The sequence below is a fragment of the Rhynchophorus ferrugineus genome, unplaced genomic scaffold, assembly GCF_030347505.1.
Source record: "Rhynchophorus ferrugineus isolate W39M unplaced genomic scaffold, kcgeb_rfMv2 rfM7, whole genome shotgun sequence".
NCBI lineage: Eukaryota > Metazoa > Arthropoda > Insecta > Coleoptera > Curculionidae > Rhynchophorus > Rhynchophorus ferrugineus.
In genome coordinates, this window is record NW_027472586.1 from 33568179 (window position 1) to 33587268 (window position 19090).

Below are 19090 nucleotides of genomic sequence, written 5' to 3' on the forward strand. Positions count from 1 at the left end.
ATTTTGAAAATATAAAAAATTGAGTAAATTCTTGTTTAACCTCCAAAGAAGACGAATTTTATCCATGTACTATTAGCGGAAGTGTTACCCGAGGAAGATCTAGAAAATCTGAGATTTTGGATAGTGGTGGACAGTAGTTTCCTACATAAATATTGACTCGATATTCTAATATATTTTGTTTGATAAAGTTTTAGAATTCCAAAAAATAAGTGCGATTTTAAATATGTACAGACAATACATTTTGGATCAACAATCAAGATTAATAAAATGTATAAAATGTTTAATAAAATGTATCAAAATAATATAGTTGGTCAGTTGCTAAGTAAACTTATCAAGTCATTATCCATAGTCAAAAATCAATTTTAGCGTCATTGGGTAATATTTTGTTGGAATATGTTCTAAGAGCTAGCTTATTCTCAATTACTGTTTAATAAATAAAAAAATAATAATTAAAAAAATGAAACTGCACTTTCTTCAGTAAGATTATAATAATTTTAATATATATATGTAATATATATATATATATATATATATATATATATAATATATATATATATATATATATATATATATATATATATATATATATATATATATATATATAGATAATCGCAACAGACTGTACATTATTATAAAAATAGAAGCTCTAGATATTAAAATTAATCATCTTATTTAATATCTACCTGTAAATTATGAATCTAGGCAATACTTAAACGATTTAGGTTATTTCACACATTATGCAATAATTTAACGTTGTTCCGTTAGGCCATTTCCTGTTGTTGAATAATAAACGATATTATTAAACAATATGCAGATTATTCCAATTTCATCCTGTTTGGCTTGACTTAATATTTTAAGAAAACGTTTTCTAGACTGCTAACAGCGACTTTTATAGAAGTGTAATGATAAAATTACCTATATTTCAAACACTATGTGTTTATATTGTTTGGTGGCTACACTATGGATATAACGCTAGTTTATATACCATATACATCTCTGTAATAAGAACTTCTGGTCTTCTGGTTTGGTATTACTGCAGTCCAAGAACAAACTAAATAATTGACATTAAAAGTGGAAGACTGTGGGGGTGAAAAAGTTTTTAGAGTATCCAAAACGAGAATTATGTCTAAAGAAAAAATGTTAATTGTCCATTACGTTTGTTTATCAGATAATTATGCACACTTATTCAATTAAATCAATAAGTAAAACTAAATTCTCACCATGTACATTGAACAATAAATTTTAATTATCGGTAAAACAACGAATTTAACTAATTTTAATTTTCATTATATATACAGTATTTACCTCCGACATTCGTTGTGATAGCTACATCAGCACAGTTGATGAAAGTCTCTGATTTTCCACAACCAACAGCATGTGTACCGTTCTCGCAGACACCCCACTGATTGCCAGTGTAGTATACCCATCGCATAACGCACTGAGTACAGGTTATGTAAGCTGGTAAACGAACTTGGTACCTAAAACATTTATTAGTCGTAATTTCAATCAATAAATATAGGAGATAGACAAAATCATATTGACACTATGCAATATACTATCTTGTTGTCTGTTGGCGTGTAAATACGCGACGCATATATAATACTCAGTTTACATGCCAAATCTCAATAGTTATATTTCATTACATTATAGGCTTTGATCTACGCCGGTTGAAACAAGCCATTGGTGAGATGTGTGATCTCTCAGATTTTGTTTAACGCTTGCAATGAGAGAATGCACAAAACATGGTAAAACATCACCGGGGAAGAGGAATAATAGACGAAACCCAAAGTTTTCAAATAATATTAAACGAGAATTAAGAAGGATATTCACCAAACAACATAAAACTATAGAGTCAAAGGGACAGATCATTTGATACAAAATACTCTGAGTAATATTGTTTCGGTAAATATCAACACGAGAGTAGTTCCATAAAGTTAACATTGAAGGGTTGCGATTGCAAAACCGTTTATAACTGAAGCCAATGCTAAGCTGCGAAAGAAATGGTGCTACGAGCATAAAAAATAGACACTTGATGATTGAAATAATGTGGTATGATCCAATGAACGGTCATTTACATTGTTATCTACAAACGGTCAAATTTATGTATGGAGACCGCCAAATGAATCCTACTATATATAACTTCCTAGAGTCAGCATGGTGCAGATTCTGTTATGATTTTGACTGCAATATCGTGGTATTCAGTTGATCCTTACATCAATGTCCGGATTACTATGAATATCTTGACATCCTTCATTATGAATCAAGTTTTTACTATTACTAGCACACCGTAGCCGAACAGTAGTATATTTCAACATGACAAGGTGCCCATAGCCACAGCCAAAGTTCAGTCCTAGTTTGAGGAGTATCAGAATGTCACCAAACGTCCCCTCTGATCAGTACAATCGCAAAACCTCAACATAACAGGACAATTGAAATGTCCCCGGCCTGACACATAGATGGCGCTAATAGAATTAACCCTCAAAAGATGCATGTATAAATTTGACAGCGGTTGGATCATTAGTTTGTGAATTATGGCATTTTGAGTGAAGCCACTTTTGTTATTATGAAAAAAGTGGATAAAAAGGAATTTCGCCTGATAAAATATTTTTGAAGGGAAAACATACAGTTGAAGCAAAAACTTTGGTTGAGGCCGAGTTTACGGACACTGCCCCTGGAAAATCAACCATAAAGGATTGATATGCTTAGACGTGGTGAAATGAGCACCAAAGACGATGAACGCAGTGGACGCCCAAAAGAGGTTGTTACCGAGGAAAACATTTCCAAAAATTCACAAAATGATTATCAATGACCGTAAATTGAAATTGAATGAAATAGCAAACACTCTAAAGATATCAACTGAACGTGTACATCATATCATTCACGAACATTTGAGTATGAGAAAGTTCTGTGCAATGTGGATGCCGTGCAAACTCACTTTTGACCAAAAACAACGACGAGTTGATGATTCGGAGCAGTGTTTGAAGATGATTAAGCGCAATAAACCCGAGTTTCTGCGTCTATATGTGACAATGGATGAAACATGGCTCCATCATTTAACTCCGAAGTCCAATCGACAGTCAATGCACCGTGTCACAAGTCAGTGAAAGTGATGGCAAAAATCCATGAATTGGGCTTCGAGTTTCTTCCTCATCCACCGTATTCTCCAGATCTGGCTACCGGCGACTATTTATTATTATAGCGAACGAAGAGGTGATCGCCGAAATTGAAGCCTATTTTGAAGCAAAGGACAAATCCTACTACAAAAATGGCATCGAAAAGTTGGAGGGTCGCTATAATCAGTCACCCTTGAAGGAAATTATGTTTAATTAAAAAGATAATGTGTTTTATTTTTCAATTGACCTGTTATTTGAACCATTATGAGGAGTTTTAGAGCACAAGCCAAGGGAATCGATTGTATTCTGCGAATAATTTAAAACGCGGGTGTTTTAAAATCGAATGGTGGCCCAATATTTTATTAATAAATAAATATTTTGTATATGTCAGGTGTTCATATTATTTTGTCCATCAAGTACAAACAGTACAGTACCACACCCACCTAAAAACAGCTTTTTTTACACCGTCCTCCGGTATAATGAATGCGGTGCTCTTTTCCGGTCCTGACAGGTACAAAGGAAACCGATCAAAACATTCCTGGGTAGCTTCCTGCTTGTAGTTGTTGTTCGGACATAACGATATCTCGAACCGGCCATAATGGTTTGCCGTTAGTTCGATCTCGATGTCTATGCTTTGTCCTACACTAAATATAACTCGTTTATCGGGTTCGTTAAATCTTTGTTTTAATTTTTATTACTTATAATACTCACCTGTAATGCCTGGTTACTATTCCTTTGGCGTACAGGCCTCCGGCTTCATGTGGCCGAGGTTCTTCCAAGTTATACGCGTCTCCACATATGCCGCATTTTCCGCCGTTCTGTTGCCACTGTACTAAAAACAAATTAGCAAATGTAAGTTTAGTTGCATATGTACTATACATATATAAAAATAAAAAAGTATGTTCAGCTATATTTCTAGATGTAGTTCATAAACTACAGAAAATGCTATCAAAACAACACACCGAACTATTAAAATCGTACATCACAACCAGAATTTTTAGACCCAAACAAGAAGAAGCTTACTCTACAATGAAAGAAGCTAAAGCAGGTGTACCACAAGGAAATGTACTGGGACCAACGGTAGATAAACCGTTGACACATTTTGATATACCGCAAATGGAGAGTATTACGATGGCTACATTTGCTGATGATAGTAAATCTGTACATGTGCAGTTCACCTATAAACAAACCGTACAAGCACCAATAACATTAAATATTACTATCGTTCCCTATAACAGCAACGCTAAATATCTCGGAATGAATGTCGATGCAAAAAAAACTTCGCAGGAAGAAACATATAAAGAAGAAAAGAAAAGAACTCGAATTGAAATATACGAAAATGTACTGTCTAATGGGAAGAAAATCATAATCATCAGTACATAATCAATTGTTGTTATATAAGCAAATACTGAAACCTATATGGACATACGGAGTACAATTATGGGGATGTTCTGCAAAGATTAACATTAATAAAATACAATTTTTTCAGAACAAAGTCCTGAGAGGTATTGTGGATGCACCCAAATACTATAGGACTAATTACCTACATCGAGACCTTCAGATACCCACATTTAGTCAAGAAAGCAAGATCAATTGCAAGGGGACATGAGGAAAGACTCCATTCTCATGATAATATAAGTATTGCAGCTTTTGGATACCACTAGAAGAGGACACAGGCTCAAAAGAACCAAACCATCTTATCTTGTGTAGTGTTGTGTAGTGAGGTGCATATATTAAAACGTACAACATGCATAAACATTATTTCACCAGAGACTCAGATAGGGTCGATGGGTCCTCTTAGATATATATACCTAGATTTAAGTTATCATAAACACAAATTGTAGGTTAGACGGAAACGACTGGTAACAATGTAATAATTAAATAATAAAAAAAAATGCATTATCGTTTTTTAAATTGAATTTTGTTGTCAAAAGTCCCTTTTTGATAACACCACCAATTTTTTAAAATAATATACAATAGTAACATGCTTGTTTCCAAACAAAAAATTGATGTCCTTACTGCAGATACTTCCTTTTAGAACGCATGGGTCGTAAGAAAATGTTGTATCCTTGAAAACTAAAAAACAGATAACCGCAATCTACTAAATACTGGAGTAGTGTTTTTAATAACAACAAGGGAACGTGCTAGGATATTGGATGCAGGTGTCAAATCTAACACATCTGGGAAAATGTATACAAAATATATTTTAAAAAAATTGTTATAATTTATAATATTACGCTTTCTTCCATATTATCAAAAGAAAAAAATACATATTATTTAAACTTTTGAGACTCGTTTTTGAATTTGTGGGGAACCAGCAAATTTTTCTCACCAATTTGCTTTCACCAAGTCTTATAAATTGATAATAGCAATCCTGTTGGGTACACATGTCATTCGTATGACAAATTTCAACTTGTTATCTCAAATTATTATTTTTGCATACAGTTTTAATGATCGTGGATGAATATTTTCAAAATTTTGCAGGCTTTCCAGGAAGAAATATTATTTATGGACAAACTTGGGCTAAGTGTATTGAACTCAAAAAAAAATTATGTAAAATAATAATTTTTCTCGTAACTTACCATACGTAACTTACGTAAATGGAAACATTTTAACATCTATACAATGTTATAATTAAATTAAGGAATTGTACTAATTTTCTTATCTCAATATATCTTCTCGTAATTTTCCTTCATGTAATCTCTATACACATTCCGCTTGAAATCTAACAAATTCATTGTAGTCGATTTCCAAAATAATACATTTATTAAAATGAAAAATCTGTTAACTAAATATTTTCTATAATCGATTTCAGATCTCGGCGTAAATTATCTCGACTGAAAACGAATGACTTGAACTAGTAACTTGAGTTCTAGAAAGACAAAAAAATTTACCGATAGCAGATCAGGTTAATTCAGGGGTTACTCAACAACATTTTGACAAAATGATATTTTCAAGCTATAGATATTAATTAATAAGACACTGATGGACCGCCAGAGGAAGCAAATCTTGTATGTAAAATGTACCTCTAATAATTTAAATATATTTTTAAGAAGATGATTCACCGTTAGTCTGCAATATTTTTTGCGTTTCGACACAAGAAATTCATTTTGCACTGAAAGATACGCTAAAACGAAGAGGTGACGGAACTGTAGTTTAAAAACTTAGATAATGAAGCCATCTGGCGCAAAAGTGAGTATCGGTTACGGAGAAACGTCGAATAGAAATGCGATGTTACTAGACTTACCTATTAATGCCCAACAAAAGAAAACTGGCTAACTGGCACACGAGAAGAAAAATATACCACTGATGAAGAAAAAACAAGAAAATCAGAGTATATAATTGGTGATTAGGAAATTGAAAAATTAACTCCTTAAATTGAAACAAATAGTATATGTTATTCAGACAGGATTAATATAGTGGCCTAATATAGTGAAAAATAATAAGGACAATTAAAGAGATGAGAGGTAAAACTCTCAAGGTGGAAAGAACATCAGAAATTGATAACATGTCGACATATCTATGTATACCAAGGGAATAGGAATAACATACAATAGAAATAAATGGCAATAATTAAAAAGTAAATGGTGATGAACAAGATCAAAGAAGACAAGGAAATAGGAAATGAAAAGAGAAAATTCAAAGAAACGAAAATTAATTCAGCAAACTATAAGGTTAAGAGGAGGGAGAACATTGCATATTGGAAATATGAGAAAATTGTGGTAGATGGGAGCGTGGAACATACAAGGGCCGACGAGAAAACGACATATGAAGTTTAAACCTTCAGTCAATATCCGGAAAATCCCGGAAATTGGTTTTATGGACTTTTCGGTTAACACAGTTTTGTAAAATCAGAGACTATGGCATCCTGCTTCCCGATTTGGGTATTTGGTTGTTTTTGGCATACCATAGGACATTCCGAATCAGCCTCAACATCTTATTTTGAAAGACTTACAGTTTTTTACCTAACTATTTGAGAAAACAGGATCATACTTGCCAACCATATTGAATAATGGAAGGTGCCATTTCGTTGACTTAATCTACAGAGAAGATGGAACACTTCTGGCGATCGAAATGGAGTTAAACGCTCGTAACTTTTTGTGACAATGAAAAACTTTCCCAGCCAGTAATACAGTTCCAATAAGGGAACGTTTATGGTGGAGAATTATCGCTTGGTTTTTTTTTGTACTAACTTCCAAATTAAGTCATCGGTCAATTTATCTACTTGAGACGCATGTGTTGAGATATCGAAAATATAGAAAGAAGGCAGCGTCAAATGCGTAATGCGTAGATTTCTCTGTTTTAGTTACTATTATTGCAGTTTTACTTCAGTTAGTTTTACTATACAGATATTAGACAGGTGCAACGTGGGGCAAAAGTCCCGCTAACATTTTGTTTATTTGGTCTTTACATTTTTTTTATTATGATTGAAAAATGATATTGGCTAAATCGTGACCGCGATTCGCTATGCAACTTTCGGTCCTTTTTGAGTAATTTTCTATGACATTGCAAATGCATTGCATCTGAGCCTGAATTTTTTCAATTTCGTGACGAATATTTTCTTTAAGATGTTGAATCGTTTGGGGCTTATTCACATACATTTTTGATTTTAATAAACCTCGTAGGAAAAGTCTGGTGCTGTTAAATCCGTAAATATGGCTGACGATGCTAAATCGCCACTACGTGAAATTAGTCTTCGTGGTAAAATGTCATTCAATAATTGAATTGTTGAACGAGCTGTGTGTGCTGTGGCCCCATATTGCCGAAACTACATGCTCTCTAGTCCTAGATCTTCCATTTCAGGCACAAAAAAATTCGAATCATGTCTTTGTACCGTTCAGCAGGAAGAGTAACTGCAACATCTTGATCATTTTCAAAAAAAATGGGGACCAATGATCTTTCCAGCATGAATACCACACCGTACAGTTGTTTTTAGTGGATGCAATAATGTTTCATGAATTAATTGAGGATTCTGTGTTCCCCAGAACCGACTGTTCTGTTTAGTGATGTAGCCACTCAGAAGAAAATGGGTTTCATCGCTCATTACCAATTTAGACGAAAAATCTTCAATTTCACCAGACAACCTTAGGTTTGCATTACTGTACTCAACTTTTGCACTAATTGAATTTTGTACTGGATCATTTTAAAATCTGTTTTCAAAATTCGCCTTAAACTGCGTGCAGTATATGTAACTGGGAACCACGTCTCCGAATTGATGTTTCTGAAGACTTTGCAATACTATCGCAACATCAGAGCCACATTTTCAGCGTTACGCGACACCCATTATCTTACAGAACGAAGCCTGTCGTACCGAACTGTAGAAAATTCGCATGTAATCGATATATTGTAGTTTTGTGAGGCACTGGACGGTTCGAATATTTTTGATGCAATTTTGGCGGAGTGGCAATAATGGAACGATTATTTTCAATAAATATTATTACTATTTCCGCTCGTACTTGTGCCATATATTTACCCATAATAAAATTTGGACGTGGACACAACACAATGGTTAAACCGAAGCTGAGCTAAACATCACAAAACCAAGATGGCGTGCAGTCAAAATGGTATCGGGACTTTCGCCGCACCTGTTATATATTAAATAATACCAGGAGAGGTGGCTCCACATCGGATATATCATTCTGTAGAAAAATAATAACCAACTTTGACTTGTAATGATCGGTTTTCCAAGCAAAAATATATCATATCTACTTTAGTGCGTTGAAAACCAAAATATGATGCCATAAGAGCATTAGAATGTCTCTGGCTCTATCAAAAGCACCACTGAGGTCAATAAAACTGTCCGTGTGAAGTTATTTTCATGAAAAATACGATTTACTTTGCCTGTTAACTTGGTAGCTTCATGCATTAATGAACTAGGAAGGCCAGAAACTCTAACTGCCCTCTTGGCGTAGAGAATTACTCTACCAAGGATTTATGATAATGAGCTGATTGGGTGGTAGTCGGCGGCTGATTATTTCTCGATTTTCTTGGAAATAATAAAAATATCAACGTATGATTATAAAGGATGACAAAAACAGAAGCTGTTTCTGATGAAGAATTTTAAAATTTTCGGATGATTACACCGTTGAAACCGAGTGCTTTTCAGGGAGTCAGCCCATCAGAAACTCGAGGGTCAAAAGACTACATAGATTAGTTATCGCAGTGGTGACATCATACTGACATTTTCCTTGCTATCCGATTGGTATCAGATTGGACAGACGCCGCCAATAGTTCATCGTTTTCCTGATTGATGATTCCAAATGTATTGATGATGTGTTGATGGTAATAAATAAAGAGCTTCATAATCTTTAAGGAGCCAATGAAAATCGATTAAATAAATCCCAAATGTCCAAATGATATAATAGTGGGTTCTACAACATTTTTATTTGTTTATTTCAGTACAATGTTTGTGGTATATCTTCTATCTGTCTTTCTAGACCTAGTTCTCATCAATAATATTGAAAAACGTTCAGAGCAATTCCCATATCACAATATACAATTTGACATAACACGACGTCGCGATTATGATGTAAAAATTCATAATAATGCTACTTGAGCTAACTATAAATACTTGAACGTAAATAATTACCCGAGTAGCCTCCACAGTACAGTTCGTTGTCGTTGTAATTCACGGGATTCGGGAAACCGAACCTCCACATCGAATTTCTAGCGGGCGGGTCCATGAGTCTGCCGTGACCGGCGACATAATCCACCAGACCCAAACAAAAACAAATTAAACATTGCAACAGGAACTTCTTGTTGTCATGGTAACTCATCTTTCCTGAACATTTAAAATACCTGCAACAGAACAACATTATCAAGAAACGTTTCCCCGTTAAAAGTTTGATTAGATACTCCTTAGTATAGTTTTATTAGTTATTAAGGTTATCGCTTGTTGTAAATTGGTATTTAATGGATACAGGGTAATAATGATAAATAGAATTGAATAATGATGCTGACGAAAAATAATTATATTCATTTTTAATACAGTTATCTGCCGATGTGAAGAAAATGAGACCAATCCTTCCTTTTACAGTACGGTCATGTAATGAAATAAATTAACAATTAAGTAATTTATTGCAATTATTTGTAATGTACAATATCTTTTGTTTTTTCTTCCGGAAAGAAAACAATTAACTACTGTCTGAGTCTCAACCACGTAACGTACAATTGACCATTCCAAACGTGGCATCGCAACTTTGTGAATTAGTAATCGAAATAGTAAATACACAGCCGACTGGAGACTTAACTGGAGAAGATTAAATTCAAAAGAAAAGTAAATTGGAATTGGGTATTCTTCGACCCAGCACATCATCCATCAAGCCCTTGAACTTTCTTATGATTATGGTTACTTTGGTTAGGTTGTTAATTTCATAATATGTATAGATTCAAATTGCATAACATGAGTATCACCTGTCTGTATTTGTATCGACTTAAACCAATGCATTAGGCCATCAATTTGACAGTAAATATTTATATAAAGTAGGGAATTCCCAATATTGGGCAATATTTTTCATATCAATTATTCCTTCAACGTTGTCAGATGAACAGCACAAATGTGCCGGTTCCTGTCGAAATCTCAGATCATTGTATTGACCAAATCGCCTTAGCTTCCTCGTATTGGTCTTTCCAGAAGTAAAGTCGCTCTTAATACGACCCCACGAGATTTGAAAACCGCTATTGATGATATTTTTAAAAATAGCAAGTATAAAATATAGTATTCTACAACTTTTTTAATAGTTTCTCTCACAAAACGGAAGAAACAACAAAGTAGGTTTTTATAGCAATCAAGTAAGTTATTGAATCAATTAATCTGAACAACTTGTAGCGACCTTGAGGCATGTCGAATTTTACATAGTGGAATAACGGTCTACAAAATACCTAGAAATATAATCCCAGATGTTGAAGACGGGCGGGGTGCCAGCAGCGCCAACTAGAACCCGATAACGAATAGCTCGCAACCCCGAGACGTTTATCTGGGATGTTATTGAATTTACACTCAATTACTCTAAAACCTGAATGCCAATACGCGAATATGTCATTCTCTAATATCTTCTACTTTACTCAACTCACTCAATTTTCTATTTAAAAACATTATACAGACATTTTTCGTATCGTCGTTTGATAAATTTTCTTTCATTCAAACCTAGTCCTGACAATTACAAACATATTATATTAAACAATATTATAATTAAATTAAAATATAGGAAAATGTATTAATTAATTGGAAGAAAATCAGTTCATAATAAATTTCAATTATACAAACAAGTGCTGATACCTATATGGACATACGGCATTCCATTATGGAGATATTCCGCGAAAAGTAATACAAAAACAATAGAATTCTTCCAAAATAACGTCCTGAGTATTTTGTTGTACCCAGATATTATGATGGATTACTTACACATAAGAAAGAGAATGAACACATGAAGAGAAAGAGATATAAATTGGATAATATCAGAATAGGATACAGACTAATACCAATCCAACCATTTGACCTTGTGTATTTGTAGTATTTAATAGAAAAACAAAAGTATTAATACATAAACATTATTACAACATAGACTAAGTTAATGTATAAAACAAAACTAACAATGTAATAAATAAATTTTTTAAAAATTATTAATCTTGATATAAGTATGAGAATAAATACATTTTTATAAATTTATTAATTCAATTTTATTAGATAAATACAAATAAACACAATATGTTTGTAATTGTAATTGATTATTTTTATCATACCAATTTCTCATCATTAATTTCTGCGACACGCTGTATATTCTAATGAATAAGGTTCTTTGAAAATCAGGACTAGTAGGTTATCTTCAGGAATGTTAGAGATCTGTTTAGGCAGTTACATTACCATTTTAACGTATATTATGCAAGTCCTTAACTTTTCTAAATTGCAATATATTCATATTAAGGAAAAATCTGACTATATATTTAATTATTTATGAAATATTTTCTAAGGATGTATTAGAAACCTATTGGAAAAACACAAATTACTAATATTTGCTTACAATACAAGCATTTAGCTAACCTTTGGTAAATTGTCATTTCTTGACTCAGTGTTTTATTTCTACATAGTGGATTAGTTTATGATATTGTTGAAAGATTGGTACAATTCTGGCCGCCGTATAGAAAGAACGATATTGGATTGTCTGAAATTCAATCATCTGTAGCGACCGCTACAACCCTTTAGGCCACGACGTATTCACCTACGCCAAACAAAAAAAGCTGTTGCATTGGTACCATGTGGTTCCAAGCTATAAAAGACCAGCACGACGACGTCTTGACCTCTTTCTTTTTTCTACCCCCTTGTAACAGTATCACTTCCACAGCGCTACCACTTCTTCTACCTAACCTAATATCCTATCCATTCTCCCGTCGACCACATGTATTACTCAATTTAAATAGAAACAAACAAGTATATATATTAAAACAGTGTTTTCAATTCTTGTACGAATTCCTTCCACAAAATAGTAGTGAGTGTTCGGACAAACGATTGCATTAACAGCAACACGTTCCGACCGACGGACCAAACAAACATTCCTACACATCGATCCGGTTTCACATTTCCTCAAGTTTCCAACAAGTGGCAATCAGAGAGTACTATGTCTGGTGAGTAGGCTGGATGGGACAGGAGTTCATATCAGAGCTAGAGCAATGTATCATTCACAACTTTTACTACGTAATATGCATCAATACGTTATGCAACATGTTTTGTTGATGACTTTGGGTATGTTTCCTGCCATTCAACAATAGGTCGTTTCATACCATAGATGCATGTCAGTAGCCATCTGCAGTAACAGTCATTCGGTTCTATCAGCTCGTACTACACTATATATTATACACAGCCTGCACCAGTACCATGAAACTTTTTGACTATTTTCTAGTCTTCCAATCGCAATATTTCCAAAACGAAAAAGAATAAACTAAACACTGCGTTCACATAACCACTCATCAGAAACGTATCACAATTATTAATAATCTGGAGAATTTAATAATTTCTTTAATATTTTCGAAGGTAAAAAGTAAAATATCACAAAAATTATGCTCCAGAATTTTGAATAAGTAAAGGAATAACTCTACCTTGATATCTGGAATATTGTACAGTATTATACAAGCGATACAGCTTCACTGAATAAGTATTACTATCAAAGCAGTAAGCATCCCGTCGCCTTGACCATGGCATCTAGCAAGCTAATTAATTTTCAATATTTTAATATATTCCTGTCGGTTTACTTCTTCTTCATATATTAACGGTATACCAGTTCTATACATTTGACACCTGATTGATTGAAAATCTCAGCTGTGTATCGAGATACGTTCTGGTTTATTTTTTGTATTATAAAACTAACTCCATAAAAAGATTATTATGTAATTTATGTATTTAATATTTTTATTTGGAATATTAGTGGTTCGATTTGATTTATATTCGACCATTCTCGATGTTTGATAATCGATTCAGAAAAAAATATAAAGAATCACATATACTGGTGTGACCCTGAAATACCAGTTATATCGATATTGAGACATTAACGGGCTTGATATTGTTAGATATATTTATCCTTAGAATTAATTTATAGGGCTTTGTGTTTTCATATGACACAAGTAATAGAGCATTTCGTTCTAATATACAGTATAATTGTTGATTTTGATCGAAAATCTGAAGATATAGAGGGTGGATGCTCTAAATGAGCAAACGTGTCGAAATAGTAGGGCATTAATTTAGGACAATTGGTACAATATATATTAATTATAATATTTTCCATCGATTTTTGTAACTTTCTACATCTTTTTGCAATATGACGATACTGTATCAAAGTCACGATATTGTTTTGGTAGCAATTCAGTCGTCTATCAATTTTTGAACTTCTTCAACATTTCAAAATCATGTGCCGGCCAGGCCATGTTGCACCAATACGTTGTAAAAATAAGTAGATCTGCCGTAAAAAGTAAATTTAATACCTAGTGAATACGCTGTATGTGAACTTTGCATCCATTGCTCGCTATTTTCAGTCTTTTTTGTAAAATACATAGTTCAATGTGTGCAATTGACATTGCTAGATATTTCAAGTAACAATTTGTTTAGCACGTCGTGATACACTGACGTTATTCAGTTATTGTTATTTTAATAAAAAGATAATGGTGGCCTGTCGGTAATTGCGGTAGTGTCAACATTTTTCCGCTTGTTGTTGTTTCCGAAAACCAGTTGTTTCATTTTGAAACCCCTGTGACATTTTGCCGAATCCCGACTGTCATGATTTAAAGGTCATCGGCATTGCGGGTCCGAGATAACGGTTGTGTATTATTTTATTAGTTTGTACATATTAGTCAGTGGCGTATATGTGATTTTTTTTCTATTCGGAGAACAACTCTTGAGGACACCTAATAATTTTACTGCTTTTGGATATGTAGTAGTATTAGAAGGACTAGAGAAAAATCATTTTTTAATTCTTCGCTTAAGTAAATCAATATCTATTTTTGAAAAAAATCCTACCTTAATTGCCTTAAATATTTTTTTCTACCCAACTTTATATTACGTTAGGTAGAATTGATCACCAAGAAGTTCTGCTATTGGTCTGGTGGGATTGACAAGGCTCCGGCCAAACTGTTAATTGGAATATTACCCTAAGTAATTAGACCATCCGAAGGAAGCAGTCACCAGAAGCAGTCAATTTTAGCATCTAGAAGACCAAGTGATAATTAAATTTCTATTAAAGAAGCCTAATTAAACTATCTTTAAAATAGCGCCAAGTTATCGACTAAAATGGTGCATAATTGATCTAAATCGAAACAGTCTTTGTATATTAGTTGAGGACTACCATTGTATACCAAAATAACAGATTAATTTGTATTACACATATTACACCAAGTCAATGAAGATCAAAATATAAGTATAAAGTTGCTTTTAGCAGATCAAGTAACAGTGCATGCGGTTTACTATTTTGAGTTCTTGCAGCCAACAAGAACGCCGGGGTATGTATTCGAGACGTCTTCATGCTTCATAACAACACTAGGCTACACACTGCAGTTTTAACAAGGAATAAATTGGAAGAAATGTGCTGGGAAACCCTCGAGCACCCTCGTTGTAGCCCTGACCTATCATCTTTTGATAATTTTATGATTGCGCCGTAAAAAGAGTCACTTGGTTGTAAAATATTTGAAAGCAATGTAGAAGTAGAGGAGTATGTGCTCAATTGGCAGAAAACTCGCCATCAGACTTTTTATTAGCGTTGGGAACTATCGACTGAAAACAGTCAAAACAGTCGATAGTCGCAAAACAGTTAAAACAGTCGATAGTCGAAGATGTACGAATTCTTTCCTGTACAAATTGTAAAAGAGGAAAGGACGGCGATAATTGCTTGGGGCAGTAAATTTTATATGTGCTTATATTTTCCAACGGTAGTATAAGCGAGACGGAAATGTACATATTCCTTGGCGTACTAACTTTAAAATAGAAAAGGAAAAAATGATTACAGCATACTAATAACATTCAATTAATAATTTCATTTTAAACGAAGTAGAATTACTTTTTATTTGAATGTTCTGTGGATCTGTAAAAAGGAATAGAATTTTTCTATGGAATGGAATAATTCCCCACAAATGTTTTATCGTATTTTAATATGTTAATTGCTATTACCAAATAATATACTATAATAAATGTAGACAATACCATAGAACTTAAACAAAAAATAGAAGTTAAAGACGTTTCAGTAACCATAAATACTAAATAAAAATTAAACATATATCTGATCATAGCAAAAACTAATTCGTGACATAATTAAAAATGATCGCACAATAACTACTAGAGTTTTTTTAAATAAAACGAATGCTTTACTTATTATTGAACGGAAATATGTTTTAACAAAAATCGAGAGGGTAGTCGAAATATTACCTCTATTGCCACAAAAACAGTTAAAATTATTTTAATATTTATCATTCACAATTTTAATCTTTTTACCCTATTACATTAACAATCTCGAAAAATATCGTCCCAAAATGCTTCTATGTTATTATAATATTATATACAATATTATTATTTACAAGCAAACTACCAAAAAAATTATAAAACTACAACTACACGACTGAAACAGTCGATAGTAACTAGTAACAAAATCAGTCTTACCGAAAATAGCGACTGAAAACAGTGGACTGAAACTGTCACTAGTAAAATGTAGTAAAATCAGTCGAACCAAAAATAACGACTGAAACAGTCGATAGTAAAAAGTAGTCAATTACTAAACAGTCGATAGTCGATTTTAGTCGATAGTTCCCAACACTACTGTTCCAAAGGAGGAATATTCAAGCTTCCAAATCGGTGGCAAAAGTGTGTGGAGCACGGAGGTTACTACATTGAAAAATGTTAAATATTTAGTTTATGTATACTATTGATCAATAAATTTATTTGATAACATGCCGTTTTTATTTGATTCCCTTTGTATTAAACAAGTTTTGTTCAGATTGTAATTTTAATAATATTACTGATATATTATTTAACAGCAAAGAAAATATTAATACACGGTAAATAATAATATTTCCAAGACATACTGTTAGCTCATTGAAAAACGATCCAATCATAGTTTAAGTAGATTATTTGGAAATGTCAATGAAAAACAAATAAACTTTCGCAAAATCCGCAAATCACGACCACGAGTTTTCGTTAATTGGGCCTTAACAGTCGAACTCATTTCCCGTTATTAAAATGAACGAACCGATACGAATAAATCGCAAAATGACTTAAATGTTGATTAATGTTGGGAACCTGTGCTGGTATTTTCTAACCGGCTGATTGTATGTTAATGTCGAAATGCCTAATGTTTGACCTCAGAGTCGGCGTTTTGCCGCTCCACCTATGCTCGGGACCCATTTTTATCTTAATCGCTGTGACATTTCGCAGCGGGAACACGGACGCTTGATTGTAAATAACACTTGCTGGCATACAGACAAGACAGATCGATATTGAACCTCGCCGTCGAAAAATACAAGAAAAAACTCTACGAGTTTCGGGAGGACTTAAGGTGTGTTCGAGAAGGAAGAACGAACGCGTCTTAAATGGAAACATGACTACTGAACAACCGTTTCCTCATTTGCAACGCACAAGACCGTTTACAGTAAATAGAATTCCTTTTTGTACTATTAAAAGTTACACCCGTAAACTTAATAGAGACATTTGTTTAAAAAATTAATTGATTTGTGTGTGTAACAATAAAATGCGTTGTTCTGTTTTCCCTGATTATTTTTTTTCAAAATAAAAAGACATGCAAAATCTAAAACCCATCTTCATAATTGTATGTATTTTCATTACTAAGGTCAACTGATATTATGGCTCAGTTAGATTCCGCTTATGTAACAAATATACAGAGAAATTATGAAAATATGTTAAAAAGAATAAAGGCAACAATTCAATTGAAAAGTCCCCAGCCCGACACATAGATGGCGCTACTAAAATTAAATCCATATGTTTTTTAGTTAGCCCTAACCTTCAAAAGATGCGTCTATAAATTTAATACTTGTCGAATCATTAGTTTGTGAATTATAGCATTTTGAGTGAAGCAACATTTGTTATTTTGAAAAAAATTAATAAAAAGGAATTTCGTGTGTTGATTTGAAGGGTTTTTCCCTTACAGTTGAAGCAAAAACTTGGCTTGGTACCAAGATTCCAAGAAGAATGGATATGTTAAGTTTAGACGTGGTGAAATGTGCATAGAAGACGACAAACACAGTGGATGTCCAAAAGAGGTTGTTACCGACAAAATCCGATTTTGAATGACCTTAAGTTGAAATTGAATGAAATATTAGACACTTAATCAATTGAACGTGTACATCATATCATTCACGAGTATTTGGGTATGAGAAAGCTCTGTGCAAAGTAGATGTTGCGCGAGCTCATTTTTGACCAAAAACAACAACGATTTGATGATTCGGAGCAGTGTTTGAAGATGATCATGCGTAATAAACCCGAGATTTTGCGTCGATATGTGACAATGGATGAAACATGGCTCCATTATTTCACTCCGAAGTCCAATCGACAGTCATCCGAGTGGACTGCACAAGATGAACCCGCTCCAAAGCTTGGGAAAACGCAACAGTCGGCAGGCAAGGTTATGGCGTCTGTATTTTGGGACGCGCATGGAATAATTTTCATTGGCTACCTTGAAAATGGAAGGACCATCAATAGCGACTATTAGATAACGTTATTGAACCGGTTGAAGGACCAAATCGCCGAAAGACGGATGCATTTAATGAGAAAGAAAATCCTGTTTCACCAAGTCAATGCACCGTGTCACAAATCAGAACGATGTCACAGTGAAAATGATAGCAAAAATCCATGAATTGGGTTTCGAATTGCTTCCTCATTCACCGTATTCTCCAGATCTGGCCCCCAACGACTATTTCTTGTTATCAGATCTCAAAAGAATGCTCGCTGGGAAGAAATTTTCGTCGAATGAAGAGGTGATCGCCGACATTGAGGCCTATTTTGAAGCAAAGGACAAATCGTGCTACGAAAAATATATCGAAAAGTTGGAGGGTGGCTATAATTAATGTCATCACCCTTGAGGGGAATTATGTTGAATTAAAAAACTAATTTGGCCAACAAAAATGTGTTTTACTATGGTAGGCCGGGGACTTTTCAATTGACCTGTTAAAATAGGGACTTCACAACACGTATATACTAATTTGCGGTTCCTATAGATTTTAGAGTCAATATTGATTTCTTAAATTCAAAGAATTCTAAATCACACCACTCTATGTCGTAATAGATCTAAGAAAAAGTTACTGTTATTGGCCATTAGCGCAAATAATTTAGAAGGATGTTTATAGGGTAAAATAAATATTGTTAAAGGGTGTAGACATATTCGTAAATAAAATATATTAAGCAAATTATATAATGTCTGAATCGTTCAAAATATTTCCCCAATTGTTAGCACACATTTAAATCCGTATACTCTCTAACTATATATTCTATCAAC

At 33.5% G+C, this 19090-nt stretch overlaps 1 protein-coding gene across 1 annotated transcript in view; it reads right to left on the reverse strand.

The window, feature by feature from the left end:
• The window catches only part of LOC143199828 (uncharacterized), a 34765-nt gene that overhangs the window by 2182 nt on the left and 13493 nt on the right, over positions 1-19090 (reverse strand). Inside the window, exons 2-5 of the mRNA XM_076409951.1 lie at positions 9703-9911; positions 3825-3945; positions 3557-3757; positions 1306-1478 (exon numbers count right to left, since the gene is read on the reverse strand). Of these exons, the coding sequence (XP_076266066.1) occupies positions 1306-1478; positions 3557-3757; positions 3825-3945; positions 9703-9889 (682 nt within the window). The 5' untranslated portion in view covers positions 9890-9911. The remainder of the gene's footprint in view (positions 1-1305; positions 1479-3556; positions 3758-3824; positions 3946-9702; positions 9912-19090) is intronic.